Below are 22,581 nucleotides of genomic sequence, written 5' to 3'. Positions count from 1 at the left end.
CAAGTAATTGCCTTCGAGGAAGTGATTGCAGCTCTACCTGCCAGATTGGGTAATATGGTCGGTTCCAAGAAGTGATATACAACCAGTCTTGGCACTGGATGCATCGAAGGATGAGTCGATGACATAAACCTACATATCAGAAATCTACGGAGAGAACCGTCAGTGAGATGGCCATCCGTCACAGCCTCTCTGAGGAGAGTCAATCCACGAACGAGAAGCTCTTCGGATCCTACTACATTGGAGTCAAGTAGAGGACCATTGTGTAAAGACTCTGGAAGTAGAGCTAAGAAACACGCAGCTGTGATACCAAATCCAGCTGTCGCTCTGGTTGCCAGAGTCTTTGATCCAGTAGGAAAATCGAAGGATCCAAAGATTCACTTATCAAGACAAAAAGAGGCAGCAAAAGTTAGTATCAGATCCGAGTATCTGTTCCGATTCCCTTACCCAACCTTCTCTGATGGTACTGGCACAAACCCATCATTCTGCTCCAATGCCGCCGCCTCAATCAAATTTAGAGAGACAAGAACTACAGAAGAGAAGGAACTCCTCTGTCTAGATTTGACTGTAGTAAGGAACAGAAGGGTAAAAGAACAACAAATGTCTTCTCCTCTTCCATCCCCCTAAAACAGCATTGGGTTCCCCAGTAGGTTTCTTTCCTATATTGGGTCCACTACTATCTCCTCTTGGCTCCTGATTGTGTCTGAGTGGCAGGTGCCGTCTTTGTTGTGTCCACCATTAAAGAGAAAATGATTGGGCTCTCAACCTTTCTCAGAGAACACCCGTAGTGGGGTCATATTATGAATTGGACCCAAATATGGACTACTGGCCTGATTGGAAAATACTCCCATGGCACAGAGATCGTCTTATTGGTCAACTCCATCTTACTAACCAGATCTGCAGCACTAAGGGTATAGTGGACACCTTCAGTCACCAGCACCATTGGAACCAGGCCCTACAGAACTAAAGATACAGGATCTATTGATATCACATAGGAAAGGAGATCAGTCTCTCTTAAGCATGATTCTTTGTCTGATGTAGAGGAACAGATCACCCTTCAGGAGTTTAAAGAATTATATCCTGAAACTGACAATTGGATATCTCCTGAAGAGAACCTAGGTGTCTACGCTGTCACATCTCCATCGAAGGAGAAAGCAGCCTTTCAGATATTAGCTTAGTTTATATCATTTACCCAGGAGGGAATGTCTTTTTCATGCTCTCCTGGTGCCAAATTCCTTAGTAGTGGAAGCAGCTGTTTAAAGATCTAAGAGTGGTTCAGTTTACTTTACTCGCTTGGATAAACACAAAATGATGATGGATGAACTGGGAAGAACAGTTTTCTCTTCCGTGTAGAGCATAAGGGTTGTGAACTACCAAGTTTTTATGGCACATTACCAATACTGTCTTTGGAAGAAAATGTCAGCCTTTACTAAAAGGCTATGCCAGATGAACAAAAGAAACTTGCTAATGCTTTTGTTACAGAGAACCAGCAAGTAGTAGTAAAGCATGCATTGCAAGCATCTTTTGATTCTTCAGATTAGACAGCTACAACTGTAGTATCTGCAATTCCTCTTGGATGATATGTCTCGCTCAAATTTTCTAGACTACCCTGAGAAACTAAAGCTGATATAGAAGATTTTCCCTTTGAAAGAGAAGGCCTATTCAGGACCAAGACTAATGACTTTCTGGAGAAGATGAAGAAAACAAATTATGCAGCAAGACCTTTGGACGTTGATCAGCAAGCCCAGAGAAGACCAGGACTACCATATTTAGGTACCAAAGATAGCTTCCTTCATGGCCATCTTCCCTTTTTTTCCAGTACAGAGGAGATATTATTACCAACAGCAATATCTTCCTCAACAGTCTTTCCAGCAGAGGAGAAGAAACTTCAAAACAAGGGCAAAAGGTAAGCAAACATCTTTGGCAGCTATGGTGTTGAACCTTAGCCCACAAGTTTGAGGCATTTCATAAGGACTGCAATCAAATCTTGACCAACTGCTTACTTTTTCCCTCTTCAGAGAGCTACTTTATCAATATTTCTACTGTTGGACTTCTATAACTATGGACAGGTGGATTTTAGAACTCATCCGCACTGGGTATTCAGTTCCATTTGAATACCTCGCCTCTTCCAACTCACCCTCCCTGTTTCTGTTAAGGAGCCTCTCTCACAAGAACCTGTTAAAAAACGAGGTTCTGGCTCTGCTCAAAATGGGAGCTGTAGAAGAGGTACCAGGGAGATTCAAGGTGCACAGGATTTTATGCAAGGTATTTCATAATCCCCAAGAAAGATGGAGGCCTTTGACTGATTCTAGACCTTAGGAAACGCAATACATCTCTCAAGAAGTTCCATTTCCATATGTTAACCCTAGTTCTATCATACCCTCCCTTTCTCCAAAAGATTGGTTTTCAGCCATTGATTTGAAAGATGCCTACTTTCACATTGCTGGAAGTCATGTATATCAGAAATACTTTTGATTCACAGTGGAGAGAGGACTATTTTCAGTACAAGGGCCTTCCATATGAATTTTCTCCTGTCTCATGGCATTTATTAAACGTCTATTGGCAGTGGCAGCTCACCTAAGAAAAGAGGAATTTGTATTCCTGTATCTCGATGATTGGTTAATAAGGCCCATCAAATGATCATCTAGTCATTGCCATCCTTTGCATGTGTACTCTCTTCAGAAGTCTATTTCAGGATAAACCAGAAAAAACCCCACTGTTACAGCCGTCTCAGAGAATCCCTTTCATAAAGGAGTATGTAGAGGCCACTCAAAGGAAAAATGAAAGTTACTTGTAACCAAAATTCTTTGAAGTGGGACTCTGCATATTCACACCCCCAACTCACCTTCCCCTCTTCCTTGGGAGCCTTAATTGTAACCTGGACCAGAGGAGGTGGTGGGAAGGAACTGAGGTGGCCAGAGCTCCAAAAGGCTCCACACTCCAGAAGCCATTGGTAGCTAGGTTCCACCATCTGAGCTGTATGTGGCTAGTGCATCTCATGAATATGTAGCATGTGTCTTGAAGAACATCAGTTACAAGTAACCAACATTCATTTTCATAGTGCTTGGTGCCATTGCTGGGAGCAAGGACTTTGGGACAGTTTCAAAATATCTAGATTTTACTCGTTCCTCTAGATTTGACCTAAAGACCATCCTAGGCAATGCAGACTGCTAGGACAACCAACACTAGAACGTTGCTTGGTGTGGGTGTTGTGTGTGGATGCACGAAGTTGTACCAGTGTAGCAAGCTCAAGGGTTCCATTCAAGAATTTGTCACAATGGCTCTTCACCTAATATAGATAGGACTTGAGAAATCTGACATGGAAGTACTTTTATTTGCTGTGTGTGTTTTTTTTTTTTTTTTGCTCTCTGTCAGCCATCATTCCTTGTCACAAGTCCAGCTTGTGAATGCTGGACTGCTGTCATTGAGTATTCTTTACGAATAAAACCTTTTGTTTTTGAAAGGTCAAGGAATACTTCCATAACAAATTACACTGACTTGAAGAAAGAAGTGCTGAGGTTGTGTGGAAGGGAAGAAAAGTGAAGTCCAACTTTTAGGCCTTAACCGTCTTGCCAACATTGCTTTAAATTTTATCTAGCTATTTTTTTTTTCCATTGGTGAGCTGTAGAATTCACTCTTGTTTACTATGTAGGGTTTTTAGCATGCTAATCTCTCTCCCACTTTCCTTTCCCCCTCCCCGCCGCCCTCTCCCCCCCCCCCCCACCACACACTTTGTCATAGGAAGTCGTACGTTATACATTGTCTGTTTGTGTTCCAGCTGTACATGTATCAGCTGTTCCGGAGTTTAGCCTATATCCATTCCTTTGGAATCTGCCATCGGGATATAAAACCACAGAACCTCTTGCTGGACCCTGATACAGCTGTCCTAAAACTCTGTGACTTTGGAAGGTAAGTCTGTCTCTTTGGCCTGGTCTACAGTACACGTAACACTTATACTGGCATAGCTAAATTACTTAGGGATGTGATTTTTTGTTATAATTATGCCAGTATAAGCCCTGATGTAGACACACTTATGTCTGTATAAAGGTGCCAGTATACCGTATGTCTCTTTGGGTTCTACAGAATCACCTTTATGCTAGTATAAACTGTCTCTACACTAGAAGGGCTTGCCAGTGTAGCTATGCCAGCAGTGTTTTTCTAGTGCAGACAAGCTCTTTGTATTCCAAAGCCTGGTTAAAACTAATTTATCTGAAGAGAACCATGGCTTAATTCGTCACAGAGACTTTTTATGTTACGTAAGACAGAATCTAAATAGGGTTCCCTTCTAGCTGGGAAAGGGTGAGCACAGAGGCTTTCTTCGCGTGCGTGTGTGTGTATATATAATTAACTCAGAGAGAGAAAGGGATTGCGTAAATGCAAGAGGATTCAGAAGAAGGGGAATTAAAAAATCAAAACAAGAAATTGTATAGGTATGTTTAAGAAAATAGTATACAGATGTGTAGAGAAAATGTAGTAGCTAAGAAAGAACAGCTATCCGAGTTTAACTATTGTGATATAGTGTGATATAATAACCTCAATAGAAAAATATAATGCTAATCCAGTACTTCTTGAATATGTATGTTTGTTTATACCAATTAGTATAGTGTTTCAAATACCAAAGGACTTAGTCAGGCAGAGATAATAGTCTTTTAACGAAGGGTCTTAGATACTGGGATTTACAAGTCTTTTGTCTAAAGCAGTGGTTCCCAAACTGGGGTTCGCGAACCCCTGGGGGTTCGCAGAACGTTACTGGGGGTTCGCCAGAAAAATTTCACTAATGGCAGCCAGAAGACCCTGGGCATTAGAGGAAGCAGGTGGGACCTGGTTGCAGGGCAGACAGCCCAAGCCCCAGGGAGAGCGGGGCCGGGCAGTTGGGGCTGACAGCCCAAGTGGGGGAGCTGGCAGCACGAACCCCAACGCTCTGTGCGGGGCTGACAGCCCGAGCCCCAGGGGGAGCAGGTCTGGGCAGTTTGGGCTGGCAGCCCGAGCCCTGCCCCCGTCAGCGCGGGAGTCGGCTGCCCGAACCCCAGCGCTCTGTGTGGGGCTGGCAGCCCGAGCCACAGGGAGAGTGGGGCCGGGCAGTTGGGGCTAGCAGCCCCGGCAGTCAGTGGGACCTGCAGCCCGAGCTCAGTTGACGGGGGTCCAGCAGCAGGAGCCCCACGGAGTGCGGAGGAAATTTTAAACTTAAATCCCTGGAAATATTCATTTTTAGGAGGGGGCTCACGAAATTTCACAATTTAGTGAAAGGGGTTTGCCGGCTGTTAAAAGTGTGAGAACCACCGATCTAAAGTCACATTCTTTTTCTGGTATCCATAGAGCAGAATTGTCACTAGATGCTTAAAGCTGTAAATCTCTTTATATGGGCAAGATCACTGGTAGAAGTCAGGAATCCACTTCCTTTCTCTGTGAGTCCCTTACCCAAAATGCCCTTTAGCTGTAGTAGACTGAAGTTAACTGGGAGAGTGTGTGTGTAAGAGATGTCACCAGAGTGGTTGTTGCTAAACGAGCTTGGCCACTGTAAATTGGAACTTCGGTGTTTTGAAGTGCTATAGATTCATGCCCGGTGGTTCCTTCAGGAATCTTCTCCCCGAGATTGTAACAGGAGACTGGTAAAATAAGAATGACAGACGGCAAAACTTACTTTAATTTTGCCTGTAAAAAAACCACTATTTAGCTACATAGGATGCTCCATGGAAGAAATTGGAGTTTCCGATCAGGTTAAATGAGAGAGACTAAATATTCTGGGATTTTTTGGGGGGGGTTTTCAGTGAAACTGAGCGTTTGATTTGAATTGCTTCCACAGCATATGGACAGCATCAGATTACCAACTCTTTAAGCTGCATTGCTTTTTTGAATGATGATGATCCAGCTCAAAATGCATGTTGAAGTGTAACTCACATGTTTGAGACACAAAAATCTTTTTAAAAGATTACAATACATGACGCTAACACCAAAGGAGAAGGAATCAATGACCTGAAGGCAAAACAGGGAGAATGCTACTTTTAGAATTTGACAGATACTAAATGTCTTGTCTGCCACCCTCCAGAAAAAGCCCCACACCAATTAACCCATATTGCTATCATTTAAAAGCAAAGTAATCAGGAGCATTCAATAGAAGCTCTTTGTTAGATTGGGCTAATTTCTGAAACCTGGAGTGAATCTTCTCTCAAGAATGTACATTGGGGTTTCATACTGTCCAGAAGACTGCAGAAGGAGAATTAAAGATAGAGAAAACTAGGGGATGAGTTGGGAAGGGAGAAGATAAATCCCTAGATTTGCATCTAGGACGAGAGTGGTCAAATATCCAGTGAAACATAAAATGTATAATGTTTCAGTATATATTGAAAACATGGCTTTGGAAGTTTACATTTCTACTTATTTAATTTTGCAAAACCCTTTTATTTGGAATCTAAATGGTTAGTGTGAATTACATTGATGTGCCTTTAGAGCAACTGGAGCAGCCATAGTAGTAAATTAGTGCCCTGCCATGTGCGGCAATCTTCATTTGGATCTGAGCTTCTCCTGTTGTCCCTTGATTTTATATATGGTTGTGTTGTGGACATAGCTCAGCTGTGTTTGTTGTAATCATTTCAGCTGTGTGGCACAAACCGGTTACAAAACCGTGATTATACGGAAGTGTAGATAGCACTAGCCTCTGTTTGCCAGAAGCTGGGAATGGGCAACAGGGGATAGATCACTTGATGATTACCTGTTCTGTTCATTCCCTCTGAAGTACCTGGCATTGGCCACTGTCAGAAAACAGGATACTGGACTAGATGGACCTTTGGTCTGACCCAGTATGGCCGTCCTTACATCTTCTAAAAGCTACTGTGGTTCACACTTTGCTTCTACTGCCCACCCCATATAATGTTTTCCATCTATATCAGCTAAAGCTGTGGGAGTACAGTAGACAATAGATACGTTCATTGCCTGATGTTGCAAATTAAACTTCTTGAGTTCCTTCATTTTCTTTGGTGGGGGGATATTACCTGAGGTGACTGCTGCTTTGGCAGAGGCAATTTTACAGTAGTTTAGGGCCCAAGCGGGCATTGTGCAATGCAGACAAAGCCTTAATGTTAAGTCAGGGTAGAGCCCACTTTCAGGTGCCTGCAGCCCGCTCTTTCTCCTATTCGTCCCAGTACAAAAAATAAAAATAGCCTACCATGCCTTCCTAAGCAGTATAGAACCAAAGGAGTGCTGATGTGATCGTAAAGAAAGGTGATATTTAGGTTTGACTGAGTGAGTGGTAGGGGGTTTTGAACCTCAACAGTTGACTAAATTTGACTGAACCGTACTCTGTCCAGCCTTTATCCTCTGTAAATAAATCTTTGCACCCAGCAAAGTAGTATAGTGTTATCCAGGAATATGAACCTATTTGTCCACTGGATTGTGCTCAGGATGTCCTTTGGCATGGCCAATGTGTTATCATAAGGTAACTGGCTGTTGGGTTGAATTGATTTGACAGTTTAAAAAAAAAAAAAAAGACTTTGTCACATGCATCTGTGACGGGTTTGTCCCCTCCTTCCGGGATGCCACCTGATGTACTGGGGTTTCACTGAGCCTCTCCTGCTCGACCAGCCTGGGTTCCCTCTCCCTGCTTTGCTGAATTTGGCTCTCCGGCCTCTTGCAACACACGCACACAGGTAGGGCAATACCCCACTGCAGACACAGACTGAAGTCAGCTCTGTGTGAGAGGACTCACCCAGCATTCACATGCACACCCATTTTGGGAGATAAACCCAAAATAATACTGTCTTGCACTGTATAGAAAAATCTGCACAGCGCAAGCTCATAAAATTTCACCCTCTTCCTCAGTGTGAAGAGAGATATGCACTACTTCTTGTCCCCCTGGTTAGAAATTACATAAACTGGGTTTAATAATAAACAAAACAAATTTTATTAACTATAAAAGGCAGATTATAAGTGATTAAGGGATAGCAAGCAGAACAAAGCAGATTACTAAGAAAATAAAACAAAACATGCAAACTAAGCTTGATTCACTAAAGAAACAGGTTACAAAATGTTTGTAATGTTGAAATTAGGGTGCAGAATTAAATGTTGAATTAGGGTGCAGAGTTTCTGTAGCTTAGAGTTCCAGGTATTTCTTCTTACAGACTGGACCCCTGTCTTTCCCTTCAGGTTAGTTTCTTTGTCCCTTCAGTTTCTTCAGCAGTCCTTCTTGGGTAGGCAATGGAGGAGAGTCCCGTTTGCCTTCCTCCCCACCCTTAAATAAGATTTACATAAGGTGGGATCTTTTGTTTCCCATACTTGACCCCCCTCTCCTTTTAGTGGAAAGTTACAAGAAGTCCAAGATAATGTTTAGTATCCGGTGACAAGACCACCTGACCTAGTAGGGTCACAGCTGTGTCCCAGGATGCCTCCCAGGAAGGAGAGAGATTAGTGTCTTGTTGTTTCTTCCTAATGGCCCATCAAATCTGGTGGCCTGTTATCTGGTGGGTGTCTTCCCAATACACACCCGGTTGTAGTTGTTACGTAGTCCATATTCCTAACTTTAGGTACAGAAATGACACAAGCATATAAATTGGATAATCGCATTCTCCAATGATATCTTACATGAGCCATCTTGCATAAAACATCTTAGTTATGCTATATTCATATCATAACAATATTTCTATGAAGAATATGGGGTGTAATGTCACAGCATCAAGACAGAAGTAGTTTGGAAATGGGGGTGGGGGGAGAGAGAAATAAAACTAAGTTTGCCTGTGCTGAAGTGTGGTAAAATCTTCTGTCACTGAAGGAGATCTCTGTTTTGCTTCTATCTAGTGCAAAGCAGCTGGTTCGCGGAGAACCTAATGTCTCGTACATCTGCTCTCGGTACTACAGGGCACCAGAGTTGATCTTTGGAGCCACCGATTATACCTCCAGTATAGGTATGTATGTCTTTTTGTGTATTGTACTCTGTACTGACTGCACTGTTTTTGATTGCTTTTATTGTGGACAAAATAGATTTATAAATAAGTTTATAACTGTCCCAAAGTGCTCAAGTGTGACCCTTGAAGGGAGGACCTGGTTATAGGTGGTCAAAGATGGTTCTTAAAATAAATGCATGTCCATTCATCTTTCTGAAGTTATCACTACATGATTTTTTAGCTTCTAGACTTCCGTGTGGGTTGGGAGGTTATTCGTGTTTGGCTAAAAGTCAAACTTCAAACAGTTTTTTTTTTTCCAGCTGTCCAAACAATTTCAGTGGAGCAGTTTTCTTGCTCAAGTGTTTGGCTGAATTTTATTAAGTATTTTTAATAAGAATGAAAATGGAGTTGGGTGTTGGTTTTACAGTCTCTCGGAAAAACTCTGGGCAAGGATCTGTGTACTTTATAGGACATTAAAAAGTCTCAACAATTTAAATCAAATATGATAATGAATAATATAATCCGTGTAATAACCCCATTTGTTTGTTTTGATATTCAACTTATTTTATGCTGTCCCCACACCTCAAGTTTTCAAAATGTCAAGGATTATTTTTTTTGTTTAGATAACTAATAACTGCATCATAGAAGCTGTCAAGAAAGCTGGCACTTTCATTAGCCAGAGAGTGAAGACTTGGGGCTTCTGGTACCTGTGGAGGCATAGGAGGCAGGAGATTTCTACTAAAAATGAACAGCAATGAAATCGCTAACAATGTTGGTAGTTTTGGTTTTTAAATCACAGAATACATAAGGACCGTGTCTGTGGACTGGCATTAAAGGGATCATAATTCAGATCTCAAGCTTCCTGATCTGGGGACTTACTATGTCTATTCCAAGTGGTTATGAGTGTTTTGCATTTCATATGGGCCTTGTCTGCACTAGGAGAAGGAGGTGCTTTTAAAAACATACTAGTGATCACATTTTAAAATATTTCTTGGTACCTACTGTAGGCAAGATGTAATACCTTTAAAAATGTTAGGAAGTCATGGTCAAGCATGGGAAGAGTCTCTAGAATTGACCGTAACCAGTTAGCATATTTTAAGGGTGTTAAGCCCTGTCATACACCAAGTGCTTAGTGGTGTTTAAAAACTAATTAAAACAGGTTAGCTGATATAATTTTAAAAAACATCTTTTTTCCTAGTCTAGACAGCCAGAAGCAGCACCCCTTGGCTTTTGCTTAGACCTATGATGAATCCAGTGGAAATACAAGCACTTAGTTTCTAAAGACTGCACATATCCTTGCTACTTTTCTCCCAAATGAAGTGATCCACCTGTATGTGGCACAACCGTACATGATATGACAGAGGATTCATGACCAAGCATTACGTGTAGAAGTACTCTGGGGAAACTAATACTCTGTTCTGTTGTAATGAAACAAATATTGTAGGTGCCACTAACAGAGACTGTTATAAAGTTGAAAAACACTTCTCATTTGAAGTCTTTCTACGTGAGAGTGCTTTTCAGAACTCTCACCTTTTCTGAAGCCTTTTCTGGTAATGTTTTCCATGCTTGATTTTTCTTTGGAGGTGAATTTTTGTTTGAAAGTTTGAACCAAATCTGTGCAAAATTTTTGGAGTTCTGGGCAGGTTAAACACTGTAAAAATATTTGTTTGTAAGTGCTGTTGTAGAGATTGATAAATATGAAAACAATCTGCATGAAATCGACTGTTAGCATTTAACTTGAAAAATAATACACAGCAAATCCTTGCTTCCCTCCATCTCAAGCCCCCCCCCCCCCCCAAAGAATTGTTACCTTCATGGAGAGGAAAAAGTTTAAAATTATAGGCATATCCTGAAAATTTAGTCTCTTGAGTTTGGCTGCATTTTGCAAAATACTACACATTTGGGGCTTGCATTTTTTTAACCCAGTGCAAAGAGTCTTCACAAAGTAAACAGATATACAGCTGCCCAGCTCAAAAACTCTTGACAGGCAAAACAGCAGCAGCAAAAGTGGGAACTCACCCTCCCTTTCTTCATTGGCTTCAGAGAGGCGTGAACTTCAAAGCCAAACTGAAACTATTTACATACCAGCATAAAAGCACAGATCGTTTTTGTTAAAGGGAAGAGAAAAAAATTAAATCTTTCAAAAAAGTCATTGTGTCATTAATATTGCACAGTTTAAATAACAGAAAAGTCAGGAAATGGTCCAGCACTTCCAAAAATAGTATTAACTTGGCCACATTGAACATATGTATATGTTTTCTTTTCCTGTTTTTCTAATTGAATGTGTAGCATAACCCTGTTCTTTTGGTAGGATAGAATGGATCCTGTAAACATACAGTCTGGGCAACAAAACCAAGTAAATACTACTATCAGAATCTTAATTTTTACACTTTCTGACTTTTAACTGGTCCTGCTTAAAGTTATATTAACTTATTTTATTGCATTTAATAATATATAACCAGAAGTATGTTTCAGGGGTAGAATGTTTTTTTCAAGGTTATCCGTGAGGCATCAGCTACTCTTGAACGATAGTGGTACTTCTGAGTGCAGCTATAGTAACACGATATAATGCAGCAACCATTGGAACTGCCCCTGTTCCAGATGTGCTTCTCAAACCCCTTCTGTAGCTCTGCATGTGAATCTGTGCATAAAGAACAGACATAAATGTACAATGACACTATGGTGGCACAAGAGCAACAGTGCCGTCTCAGTGCATCACACCCATGTCAGCGGTTGGTTTTGATGTTCTGCATTGTAACTAACGTGTTCTAGTCTGCCTGTTTTCAGTATCTAGGTTGTAGTCTACCTGTCAGCTATTTATTGTCATCATGACTGACCTGGACGTATGAGAATCTAAGTTTTGGTACAAGATAGGTCTTTTTTGACTGTAGAAATCAGGAACAGAAATATAAACAGTCTCTTTAAAAAGAAAAAAATATCCTCAAAGTGCACGACTTCAAGGAAGTTGATGGACTACAATCTAAAAATGACATGTTTTTAAAAAGCCCTACGGATGCATGAATCCTGTAAATGACCATATGATGATATTCATCACTGTGTCCCTCAATCACTTCATCATCATCACTTCATCATCACTGTGTCCCTCAATCTTTGTGTTTGTCACCTCTTGTCCTTATCTTATGTTGTAAGTTCCTCTGCACTGACACTCCATTTCAGTTTTGTAAAGCACAGTGCAAATTTATGATATTGTATAAATAAGGCTGTGTGTCTATCACGGAGGTCATGGATTTCATGACTTTCTGTGACCTCCATGACTTCTGCAGCGGATGGTGTGGCTGGCTCCAGGGTTGCTCGGGCAGCTGCACTGTCTGCTGCTGGGGCAGTCTCCGGCCACCGCGCTCTCCTCTATCTGCCCCCCCGCCCCCGCAGCAGAAGTAGTTTGGGTGTGGGAGGGGGCTTGCGGGTGTGGGAGGGGGCGGCGCTTACCTCTGGGCACTCCCCTGAAGCGGCCAGCATGTCCCTGGAGATCCTAGGCAGAGGGGCCAGGCGCCTCTGCGCGCTGCCCCTGCCTGCAGGCACCGCCCCCACAGCTCCCGTTGGCTGCCGTTCCCAGCCAATGGGAGCTGTGGAGCCAGTGCTCGTGGTGGGGGCAGTGCGTGGAGCCCCCCTGGCCTTCCTTCCCCCTAGGAGCTGCAGGGCCATGCCAGCCGCTTTCGGGGAGCCACGCAGAGCTGGGTAGGGAGCCTGCCAGCCCCGCCCCAACCCCCCCAGCACCAGTGGTGGTCCTGGGCCGCTGCCCCTCCCCTCCAGCTCCCGCGACACACCCGAGGCCACCCCCGCAGAGCACCCCCAACCCAAATTTTAGTTAGGGTTATATAGTACAAGTCATGGACAGGTCATGGGCCCTGAATTTTTGTTTACTGCCCATGACTTTTACTAAAAATACCCGTGACTAAAATGTAGCCTTATGTATACATAATTACTGTTTTGGTGCTGATTCTTATTACAGGTAGATGCCTCAGTAGATCATCCAACAGACCTGATTATATTATTTAAGTAAAGAATTAGACAATTACTTATTCTAGTCTTTAAAATAGTAATTGTTGTCAACATGGACAAAGGTACATAAGAAACAGGTTAGTAATGAAGCCGTGTGTTATGTGAATAAGTGTGCCTACACTACAACTTTTAACAGACATTTTAATGGTGTAGCAGCTGAGTGAGCTTATTACTACAGGCACAAGGCCAATACTTAGTAACCATGGCAACTAACAGGATTTTGCCCTGACAAGTAGTTTAGCTGGCAGGTGGTTGTCTTCTTGTAACCATTTTGCAAGAGGTTCTCCCCCCCTCCCCCCCCTTTTGCGGTGTCTATGCTATCCCTTAACTGTGTATGCCCTTTCGTGGCTGCACCTTCCTTACAGCTCTCTGTGTCATAGGGCAACCCAGTGTGAATTGCACCCTATGTACTATGGGAGAGCTTCCCAGATTTTCCCAGAACATACTGATAGAGTCAGGAAGTGTGGTGGGGTGAATGCACAAACACACGATTGTTGTTGTGAAAAGAGCTGCTGTGTGGGCACAACTTTGTGTATTTGTAACCAGGTCAGATGAATTTGTCATGTATTGGTTACAAAAACACAGTTGTATATGTAGTGTAGCCAGACCCTTTGAGTCTCTAGTGCAGTTCCTCACTCACTGAGCTAGCAGGGGATTGGGAGCATTCCAGAGTGAACATTTACAGCCACTGGCAGGGGAAGATTGATCTGTGTGGTCATATCACAGACTTCTGTTGTGGCTATCCAAAACCAAGGGGTCATTGAGAGTAGTTGTCTTTTTCCTAGAGAGCAATAAGGTTGTGAGGGAGAGTGATAGACTCTTTAAAGAAAGATCTGAAAAATATCTCCTATAGGTGTGCTAGAACAGAGGGATGGCAATGAGACTTTTGTAAGCAGTCACTTTCAAGGTAAAGCATTTAGCCCCAGCTGCCACACTAATGAGATAAGGTTTCCTTCCACACCTCATCAAGCAATAATTTTCGGTGCTGAAAATAAGTATGTGCTAACCTGTTACAATTGAAATGACTTGTAATGTTAGATTAATCTATTTGTTAATTGAAAAGGACAGGGATACTGTTATAGATGAGTATAAACAGAGCTGTTGTGGTTCTGATGACTTCTCAGACCCTTCAGATTCTTCAAGTGCTGGTCCCCAGGTATATTCCACACGTGAGTGGGCATGTGTGCCATGTGCCTGTCTGGAAACAGTGTCCGTTGGCCCACATGTGCGCAATAGTTCTTTGTGTTCTTCCTCTAGTGATTGCTTATGTCCATTCCAAGTAGGTGTGTGCGCACTGCGTGCACAATCGTCAGAAGGTTTTTCCCTAGCACTACCTGTCGGGTTGGCTGTGGCCCCCCCTGGAATGGTGCCTTCATGGTGGTGTATGTATTTCCCTGCTGACCCATCACCTCTTCAGCTCCTTCTTACCGCCAGTGATGGTTGTTGGAGAAGCTCCTCTTTGCGTTTGCTAGTGATTCCCTAGTGGACTCTTTTCTTCTCTATCTGTAAATAGCTTGTATAGTTGTAGTTAGTTAGTAGTATAGTTATTTAAGTTTACATTGGTGGTTCCTTCTTCCCCCCGCCCCGCATCCCATCCCCAGGACCAGGGCATGCCTCAGTCTCAGGGCTTCAAGCTGTGCGTGTCCTGCCTCAAACCCATGCCCAAGGGAGACCCACACGACTCCTGTCTCAGGTGCCTTGGAGAAGGCCACCAGTCCCGACAGGTGTAACATTTGCAGGGGCTTTAAGTCCAGAATAAAAAAGGAGCGGGACTTCAGCTGAAACTCCTTCTAATGGAGTCAGCCCTTTGCCCCCAGGCGGCGTCGAACCTGGCACTGGGCACTTCAGTGTGGGAGGCCATGGTGCCGAGAAAGGACTCATCTAAGGAGACCTGGCACCGTGGTTCCCTGGCACCGAGAACCAATTCCTGTGTGAGGCACTGCTCACAGTCTCTGGTACCGCACGAAAAGAAGAGGGTGGGCGGGGAGTGCTCTCCTACTAAGGCAACAGAGAATATGGGCACCAGCGAGGTGCATCCCGTGTCGGGACGCCCAACTTTGGGCCCGCCTATGCCAGGACTGTCAACACCAGCCTCTCTGGGAGGTCCATTGAGTCTGGTTCTGGTGGACTCCCCAGTGCAGGGGGAGTGGAGGAGGATCTGGATCTTCCCTCCACACCGGACATGTTGAAGGCGGCAAGGGACCTAATGACCATGACAGCACAGTCGCCTATCCCGCCGGCCCAGGCTCTGCCTCCGACGATGGCACTGACAGTGGCACTGGCGCTCGCCTGTCATAGGGGCAAGCCTACTATGATGCAGCACTGCTTGCCTTCGCCCTGGCACCGTCTAGGTCTGCACTGCCCTGGTTACACTCGGACTCAGAGATGGACTCCTACATATCCTGGCGGAGCTGATGCCACTCCTGGCACCGCCCAAGGCAGGACGAAGGGCAGCTGGTGCCTGTAATCTCCTGGCCTCCTCAGTGGCAGGGGCTGACTCAGTGGCCCTTTTGGACACCGTGGGCCTACCACCAAGCCCGGGGGTCTGGTTCCAGGTCCCTGTTGGTGGTGTCAGAGGCTCGGATGCCTCCATCGGCTTCCTCTGTCACTCCGGAACCTCCCTGTGGTCAGGATGCAGAAGCCCAGACCGACTAACACTCAGGACTGGGTGCTGACACGGGCACCAGCACCGTAGCAACCACGGCACCAGACACTGCTGCCGCCGCCTGTACCGCTCAAGGGGCCACTACGCAGGTGGATTCTCACGAGCCAGGGGGTCAGGAAGACCCAGTGCCACCAAGGACATTGTCCTCTTTCTCTGCGGATGAGGCGGTGGCAGGGACCTGTACCACATTGCCTGCTATAGACACCAGGGCCCATCAGGACCTACTCAGGAGGGTTGCCTAGAACCTGAACTTGGTGGCGCACACCCACCTCTATCCCGCCAAGGGGGTGGAGCATAAATACTTTGTGCCATCTAAGGGATACGAACACCTCTTTACCCACCCCCACCCTGGGACCGTGGTGGTAGAGGTAGCTAATCACAACCATCAAGGATACGCCATAGAGTTTCTTTCCTTCCCTCCTTTCCCAGCCCCCCTTCAGGGACCATTCTCGTGAGGTGATTCTTAACTGGAAGCAGACGCCCTCCTCCAATGAGGAGCAATAGAGCAAGTATCACCTCAGTGTTGAGGGAGAGGGTTTATTCCCTTTATTTCTTAGTCCCCACAAAAGTCAGAGGGTGGAGACCCACTCTAAGCCTTCTGCAACTGAACCAGCTTTATTCAAAAGTTGAAATTCGTAGTTCACAGCTTTCGATGAAGGATATGTAGATATTAATTTGTCCCACAGAGTGTTCCTTTGGTTTCTAGTGGCTCAGGAACATTTACAGCTCACTGTCCTTCCCTTTGGAGTAGCAATAGCACCCAGAGTATTCACAAAGGTCTTCTCTGAGGAGGAAGCCCAAATGAGACTTCAGAGTTACCCAGTTTTCCCAGGTCTTGACGATTGGCTCATAGGTAGGTCAGGTTGATGACTCTGTTCTTGCTTCAGCTTCTAGCAGCGCTGGGCACCTGCGTGAAGAAAGAAGTGTCTATTTTAACACCTACACGGACGTTACATTTATTCAGTGACCCTGGACTCCATTTTGCAAGAGCTTTTCGTCCCATGGAAAGATTTCAGTTTATGAGCAATCTGATAACACTGATTACTTGCAGACCAAGGATTATGGTCAGTGTGTGTCTCATGGACTTGTGACACTGTTCGCCAGACTTCATCTGTGATGCCTACGGGTCTGGCTTTGGTTGGTCTACTCACCGGGCAAGGATCACCTCAGCACCAGAGTGACTGATTCCCCCCAGGGTCGTTGCCTCTCATACCTGGTGGCTGAATCCAGAACGAGTGAGAGTATGTATCCCCTTCAACACTCCTGCCCCCCCAGTGCCACCATCATAACAGATGCATTCCTTCTGGGTTGGGGTGCTCACCTGAATGGTCACGTGGTACAAGGTACCTGTGCCCCACAGAAGGCCAGACTGCACATCAGTCTCCTGGGACTAAGGGCAATCCGCCTGCCATGCACGGCTTTTCTCCCATTTATGCGTTCACTCCATATCCAAATAATGTCAGACAATATCACCACAGTCTTTTACATAAATAGGACAGAGCAAGATCTCTTCCCTTCTGCCTAGAAGTAGTCAGGCTTTGGAACAGGTGCATCAGAAACGACATCATCATCCAAGCCACATACCTTCTAGGTCCTCAAAATTCTTTAGCAGACAACCTGAGCAGGCGCTTCTCTGGCGATCGCAAGTGAGAGACACACAGCTCTGTCCTGAGCAAGATACTCACTCAGTGGGGCATGCCTCAATGGGATCTCTTTGGGTTCCAAACGAACAGGAAACTTCCTCTATATTGCCCCAGAGGAGCTATGGGTCATGGCTCCCAGGTCGATGCTCTCCTGTTGGCATGGATAGATGAACTCAGAGATGCTTTTCCTCCTGTTACCCTGCTTCCACAATTATTGAGAGAGATCCATCACAACAGGGTCACAAGCATTCTCTGAGCACCCAACTGGCCCAAACTGTTTTGGTTCCTGGAGCTTCTGAGAATATCAGTCTGTCCTCATATCAGGATCTGCCCCTTCCCAGGAAGGGGAAAGAATCAGATGCCCGAATCCAGACCCACTCCACCTCACTGCCTGATATTTGGATGAGCATCAGAACTAGAACATTCTTGCTCAGCACCTATCCGAACTATTCTTCTTCAAAGTAGGAAAGATTCAACTAGGACCTGCTAACTAGCTAAGTGGAGATGTTTCTCTGCTTTGCTTAGCATAATCAGCCTTTTCCTGTTTTAAAAAACAAAAAAACTCAAGTCTTTCCATTAGCTCACAGAGTGATCAGTGCCTTCCTTCCTCCACTAGATGGATGTTCAATTTTCACTCGCCCAACAACACAGAGATTCATGTGGTCTAGTCAGGACTTTCCACCAGTGGTCAAAGTTACTTCTCAATGGGACCTCAGTGTTGTGGTGTCAGCACTCACCAGACAACCATCTGAACACTTGGCAATATGCTCCATGTCCCACCTGTCTATGGAAGATGCATTGTTAGTTCTTATTACCACAGCCAGAAGGGTGACTGAGATGGAAGCCCTCATGACAGACCCACCATATAATGTTTTTCACAAGAAAAGGCCTCCCTTTGCCTTCATCCTAAAAATCCTCCCCAAGGTTATTTCTGAAATTCCATATCAATCAAACTGTCCACTTACCTTTTTCTTCCCAAAACCCATGCCTCTGCTGAAGAGAGGAGAGAGACTTCATTCCCTCGATGGCAGTGGTGCCTTGGTGTTCTACATGCAAAGGACCAAACACATCAAAAATCACCACGGCTATTTCTTGCCACAGCAGAAAGGTCATGAAGACAAGGGTATGTCTACGCTGCAATAAAACACCCATGGCTGTCCTGAGTCCACTGACTCTGACTCAGATTGTGGGGCTGTAAAATTGCTTTATAGACTTTCAGGCTCATGCTGGAGCCCAGGGTCTGGGACCTCCCCCCTCACGCAGTCCCAGAGCCACGGCTCTAGTCTGGGCCTGAAGGTCTACAATGGCATTTTATAGACCCACCAGCCAGAGTCAGCTGACATTGGCCTGATGTGGGTGTATTATTCCTGTTTGGACATATCCTAAGTGGATTTCTGGATGCATTATTGTGTGCTGCTAATTAGCACATATCCCTATACCTGATGAGGTAAGGGCATGCTCTCATGCCCTGCAGGAAGAAAAGATACTGAATATATGCAGAGCAGCTACCTGGAGTTCCATTCACAAGTTCACAAAACATTGCATGCTATTTCAGGCTTCTGAAGAGGATGAGGGGGAGAGAGAGAGAGCACTAGATGACAGAGGAAAGCCGGGGGGACACAACCATATTAGGATGAGGAAAGGGGAAAATACATAGTGGATGGAGGTAATTATTGGGTGGAGGGAAAGAGGGGTAAGGTTATTATAGCCCATGAAGATGTCAGAGAAGGAAGCACTCCCGTTCGTTATCCCAAATAGCACTAGATAAAAATGAGTAGGCTGTAGCATCATTATAGATGGGGGGGAATCAGGGCCTGCAAATATTTGTTCATGTCTGTACAATTATGGGGCCTGGCTGAAGCCTTTTTAGGTTTCAATAAGCATCCAAATTTTGGGATCTGAGCACTGAACCTTTTTAGAGGGGGTTCCTGTCATAATGTGTTTGCTATATTGATAGCAGGGTTGCATAATTCTGAGAAAATATACAATCGCTGTAATGTAATATTTGAGGCAGGGAATTAAGGGTGTGGATAGTTTTTTGATCTGGTAAGAGAGCAGACTTTGTAAGAGCCTGACAACTATAATTTTTGTTGCCATGACAAGATATTTATAGTTAAACAGGAACTAAAATTCCAAAGAGCATGCACATAGTCAGCTGCAGCCAGAAATTAGAAAACGTGTGCAATTGTTAGCCATTACCCAAAAGTAGGAATTGAGCAATTAAGCAGTATTTCTGAGAGTTCGTGGCTGAATCTGTTTAAGATCAACGATCACGTGCTAGTTTTTGTTTCCTCACCTGATTAAAACACAGAAATAGCTGTCTGAACCTCCATAGAATTTGTTGAGCACTAAGGCAACTTCTGCTGCATTTGAAATCAAAACTCACAGGTCTAAAAGAGTGGAGAAGATCGAGAAGACAGACAAGATGGTAGAATTATGCAATCAGCAAAACCCTGTGATTTAGCTAGTGTCCACAGCTCCTGAAAATCAATTATCTACTTAAAGAATAAAGCTGAAGAAATTTAAAATAGAACTCAGTATGTAATTTCTCGGTCTCCCGAGGGAGTGGGAATCCTGATCCAATTAGCTATTTTTTAAAAATCTCTTATCTACTAGAGCTAATGTTATAAAGGAACCGATGAAGTGAGTTGTAGCTCACGAAAGCTTATGCTCAGATAAATTTGTTAGTCTCTAAGGTGCCACAAGTACTCCTTTTCTTTTTGCGAATACAGACTAACACGGCTGCTACTCTGAAACTAGTGAATAGATAGAATCCATTGGGTACCAAATACGGTGGCAAAAGACAACCTTCATCCCAACATGTAATTAGCCACCTACAGAATTTTAAAGACCGGCAGTCTTTATTTTACAGTCTGTCATGAAAAAATCTTTCTTACTGAAATGGGGAAAAGTGTTTTGGTTTTTTTTCACATATTTACAATGACAGGATTACTTTCAAAGGCAAGAAAATCACTCAGATCAAGGTATTAGAGAAGTTACTGTATATCCAGCAACCATGAAGGTCATTAAAGGAACAAAAACCTATATCTTAAATAAATATAATTACAAATTTCAGAGCTTCATTTTTTAAGACTCAAGAACAGAAAATCTTAACCCAAAAAGAGGCTACAGGAACTTCTTTGTGGGTTAAATTGTGCGTGTGTGTAATTAGTCGGTAATACTATTTGTCAAATAAGATATTTAATTAACTTTTCTCATTAGTTATAACATATTTGGTTAGCTACAATGATGGTCATTTAATAAGTTACATTTACTGTAATATTTCTGTGACAACCTAATTTTTGATGGTCTAAACTAATAGCAGTCTATGCTTTCTGTATAGTCTACAGCTGTGTGCTAAAGGCCGCCTGGCCCTGTTCAGCAGGATCCTGGTTGTCCAGTGTGGTGGAGTCCAGGGTCCCGGCTGTCCTGCTGCCCAGCCCTGCACCTGGGGCTCCGCTTCTGTCCCCACTCTGTGGAGGTGTCTCTGGGTGGGGGCCGTTGGGCATAGGGGTCTGTGGGGTGGTATGGGGGAGTGGTATGGTTCTCAACCATAAATAGGTCTATGGGAGAGGGATAGCTCAGTGGTTTGAGCATTGGCCTGCTAAACCCAGGGTTGTGAGTTCAATCCTTGAGGGGGCCATTTAGGGGTCTGGGGCAAAAATTGGGGATTGATCCTGCTTTGAGCAGGGGTTGGACTAGATGACCTCCTGAGGTCCCTTCCAACCCTGATATTCTATGATTCTATGACTATGTAGTAATTAAGATGGCCTATAGAAAATACCATCTGATATTCTTATTTATAGGAAAAAATACCTGAATGATGTCATATCTTCTCCTTAGGATCCTGTTAGTCCCAACTGTTGTTCCTTATATGTGACTAAGATTGCGAACTCATTTTCCTATTCTTTCTCAAGGGCATATCTTACCTTACTAATTAATCAGTTTCAGCAGTTTGACATGCACTTTTGTCCATGGTTAATTCTATTTACTACTGCAAACGGAAAACAAAATACATAGTGCCGTAGAACCTTGATTGTATAAACATCTATCTTATGAATGAGGAAGTATATGAACCAAGTTTTCTGCCACTGCATGTGACTTCAGTCCTCCAGCCAGCATTCAGTCAGCTGTGCATGTTTGAAAAGACAGATCTGGTGGCAAGGAAAAGAGACAGTTCTCTCAAACAAAATAAAATAAGGCACACTGTATGCATTTCATTTGTTATGCCTGTACTGTTATTGAATGGTTAATCTATTATACACTGAACCTGCTGTAATTTTGAGATGTTTTATAACCTTTGTTTTTCTGAACTCTTAGATCTCCAATTAATTAATTAAATAGGTGTTCCACTATGATTGAAAAACCCCCTCTTCTAGAAATATAAGGATATAGAAGGTGAGAGGGTTATCTGATGGATATATAAAGTTGTAAATCAGTTGTGAACAACTATTAGAGTATTATTTTATAGTTATTAAATGGTCCTAGTTAAATATAAATAGAAGGTCCAGGGAGTAGTGCACAGAGCACTGCTATTAACTAATTTAGAGAGACACGGGTGAGGCCTGATTAGGAGGCCTGTAAAGGTAGCCAAGGGGCTGGCCAGCGAGCAGCACAGTAGCAGTGGCCCAGGAGTCAGCAAACAAAGCTGAAAACAAGGGAGTTTTGTAAGGAGAGTTTGGGAGCGAGAATGTGTGGGGTTGTGTTGTTTTTTTCCTTGACAGAAGCTTGAGGGGGAAGTTTGACAGGTACAGAGGCAGCAATGGTAGTCACTCAAGGAATGGAAGAGAATGAAGATGATTTAATGTGGAAGCTGCAAATGTATATTATCCTGGAGTATGTACCTGAAAGATGCTTCATTTGTATGAAGTGCTGCCAGATAGATTGGATGGAAGAGAAGATCCAGATTGAAACTCTTGATGCAGATTGAAACTCTTGATTGAGTTTTGAACAGGTGGTGGAGGAAGGAAAGAGGAGACTGAAGGGAAAACTTAAGACTTGTAGATGCAAGCTGGACTGGAGAACTGTGAGGGTAGAGTGCTGGATGAGGAAAGTGGCCAGTGGAAGCATGTGACTACGTGAACAAGGCAGAGGAAAGTGAAGAAGTGAAGCTGAAGCTAGTGAAGAAGAAATACAGCTGAGGAACAGGTTTGCTGAGTTGGAAAATGAAGAGGCGCAGCAGGCAGTCGGAGAAGGTGAAGAATGGCTAGCCCTATAAGAAGAGGGGAAGAGTCAGTGGAGAGAGCTCAAGTTCAGCTCCCCTGGATGATAGAGGATGACTCCTAGAGGATCACAAGTGAGCACAAAAGACAAGAGGACTTGCAGCCAGAAGGAATAGAAGGAGATAGGCTGGAGAATTGCACCAACACCGGGTCTACAGTTC

General features: G+C 43.9%; 1 protein-coding gene across 4 annotated transcripts in view; it reads left to right on the top strand.

Annotated features, from left to right (window-relative positions):
• GSK3B (glycogen synthase kinase 3 beta) overlaps positions 1-22,581 on the top strand; it is a 264,258-nt gene that overhangs the window by 147,146 nt on the left and 94,531 nt on the right. For all 4 annotated transcript variants that reach the window (XM_074974595.1, XM_074974579.1, XM_074974570.1 and 1 more), the window contains exons 5-6: positions 3,776-3,906; positions 8,785-8,891. In XM_074974595.1, coding sequence (XP_074830696.1) covers positions 3,776-3,906; positions 8,785-8,891 — 238 coding nt within the window. The remainder of the gene's footprint in view (positions 1-3,775; positions 3,907-8,784; positions 8,892-22,581) is intronic.

Source organism: Natator depressus, chromosome 1 (assembly GCF_965152275.1).
Source record: "Natator depressus isolate rNatDep1 chromosome 1, rNatDep2.hap1, whole genome shotgun sequence".
Lineage (NCBI taxonomy): Eukaryota > Metazoa > Chordata > Testudines > Cheloniidae > Natator > Natator depressus.
This window is presented reverse-complemented; position numbering and strand designations above follow the sequence as displayed.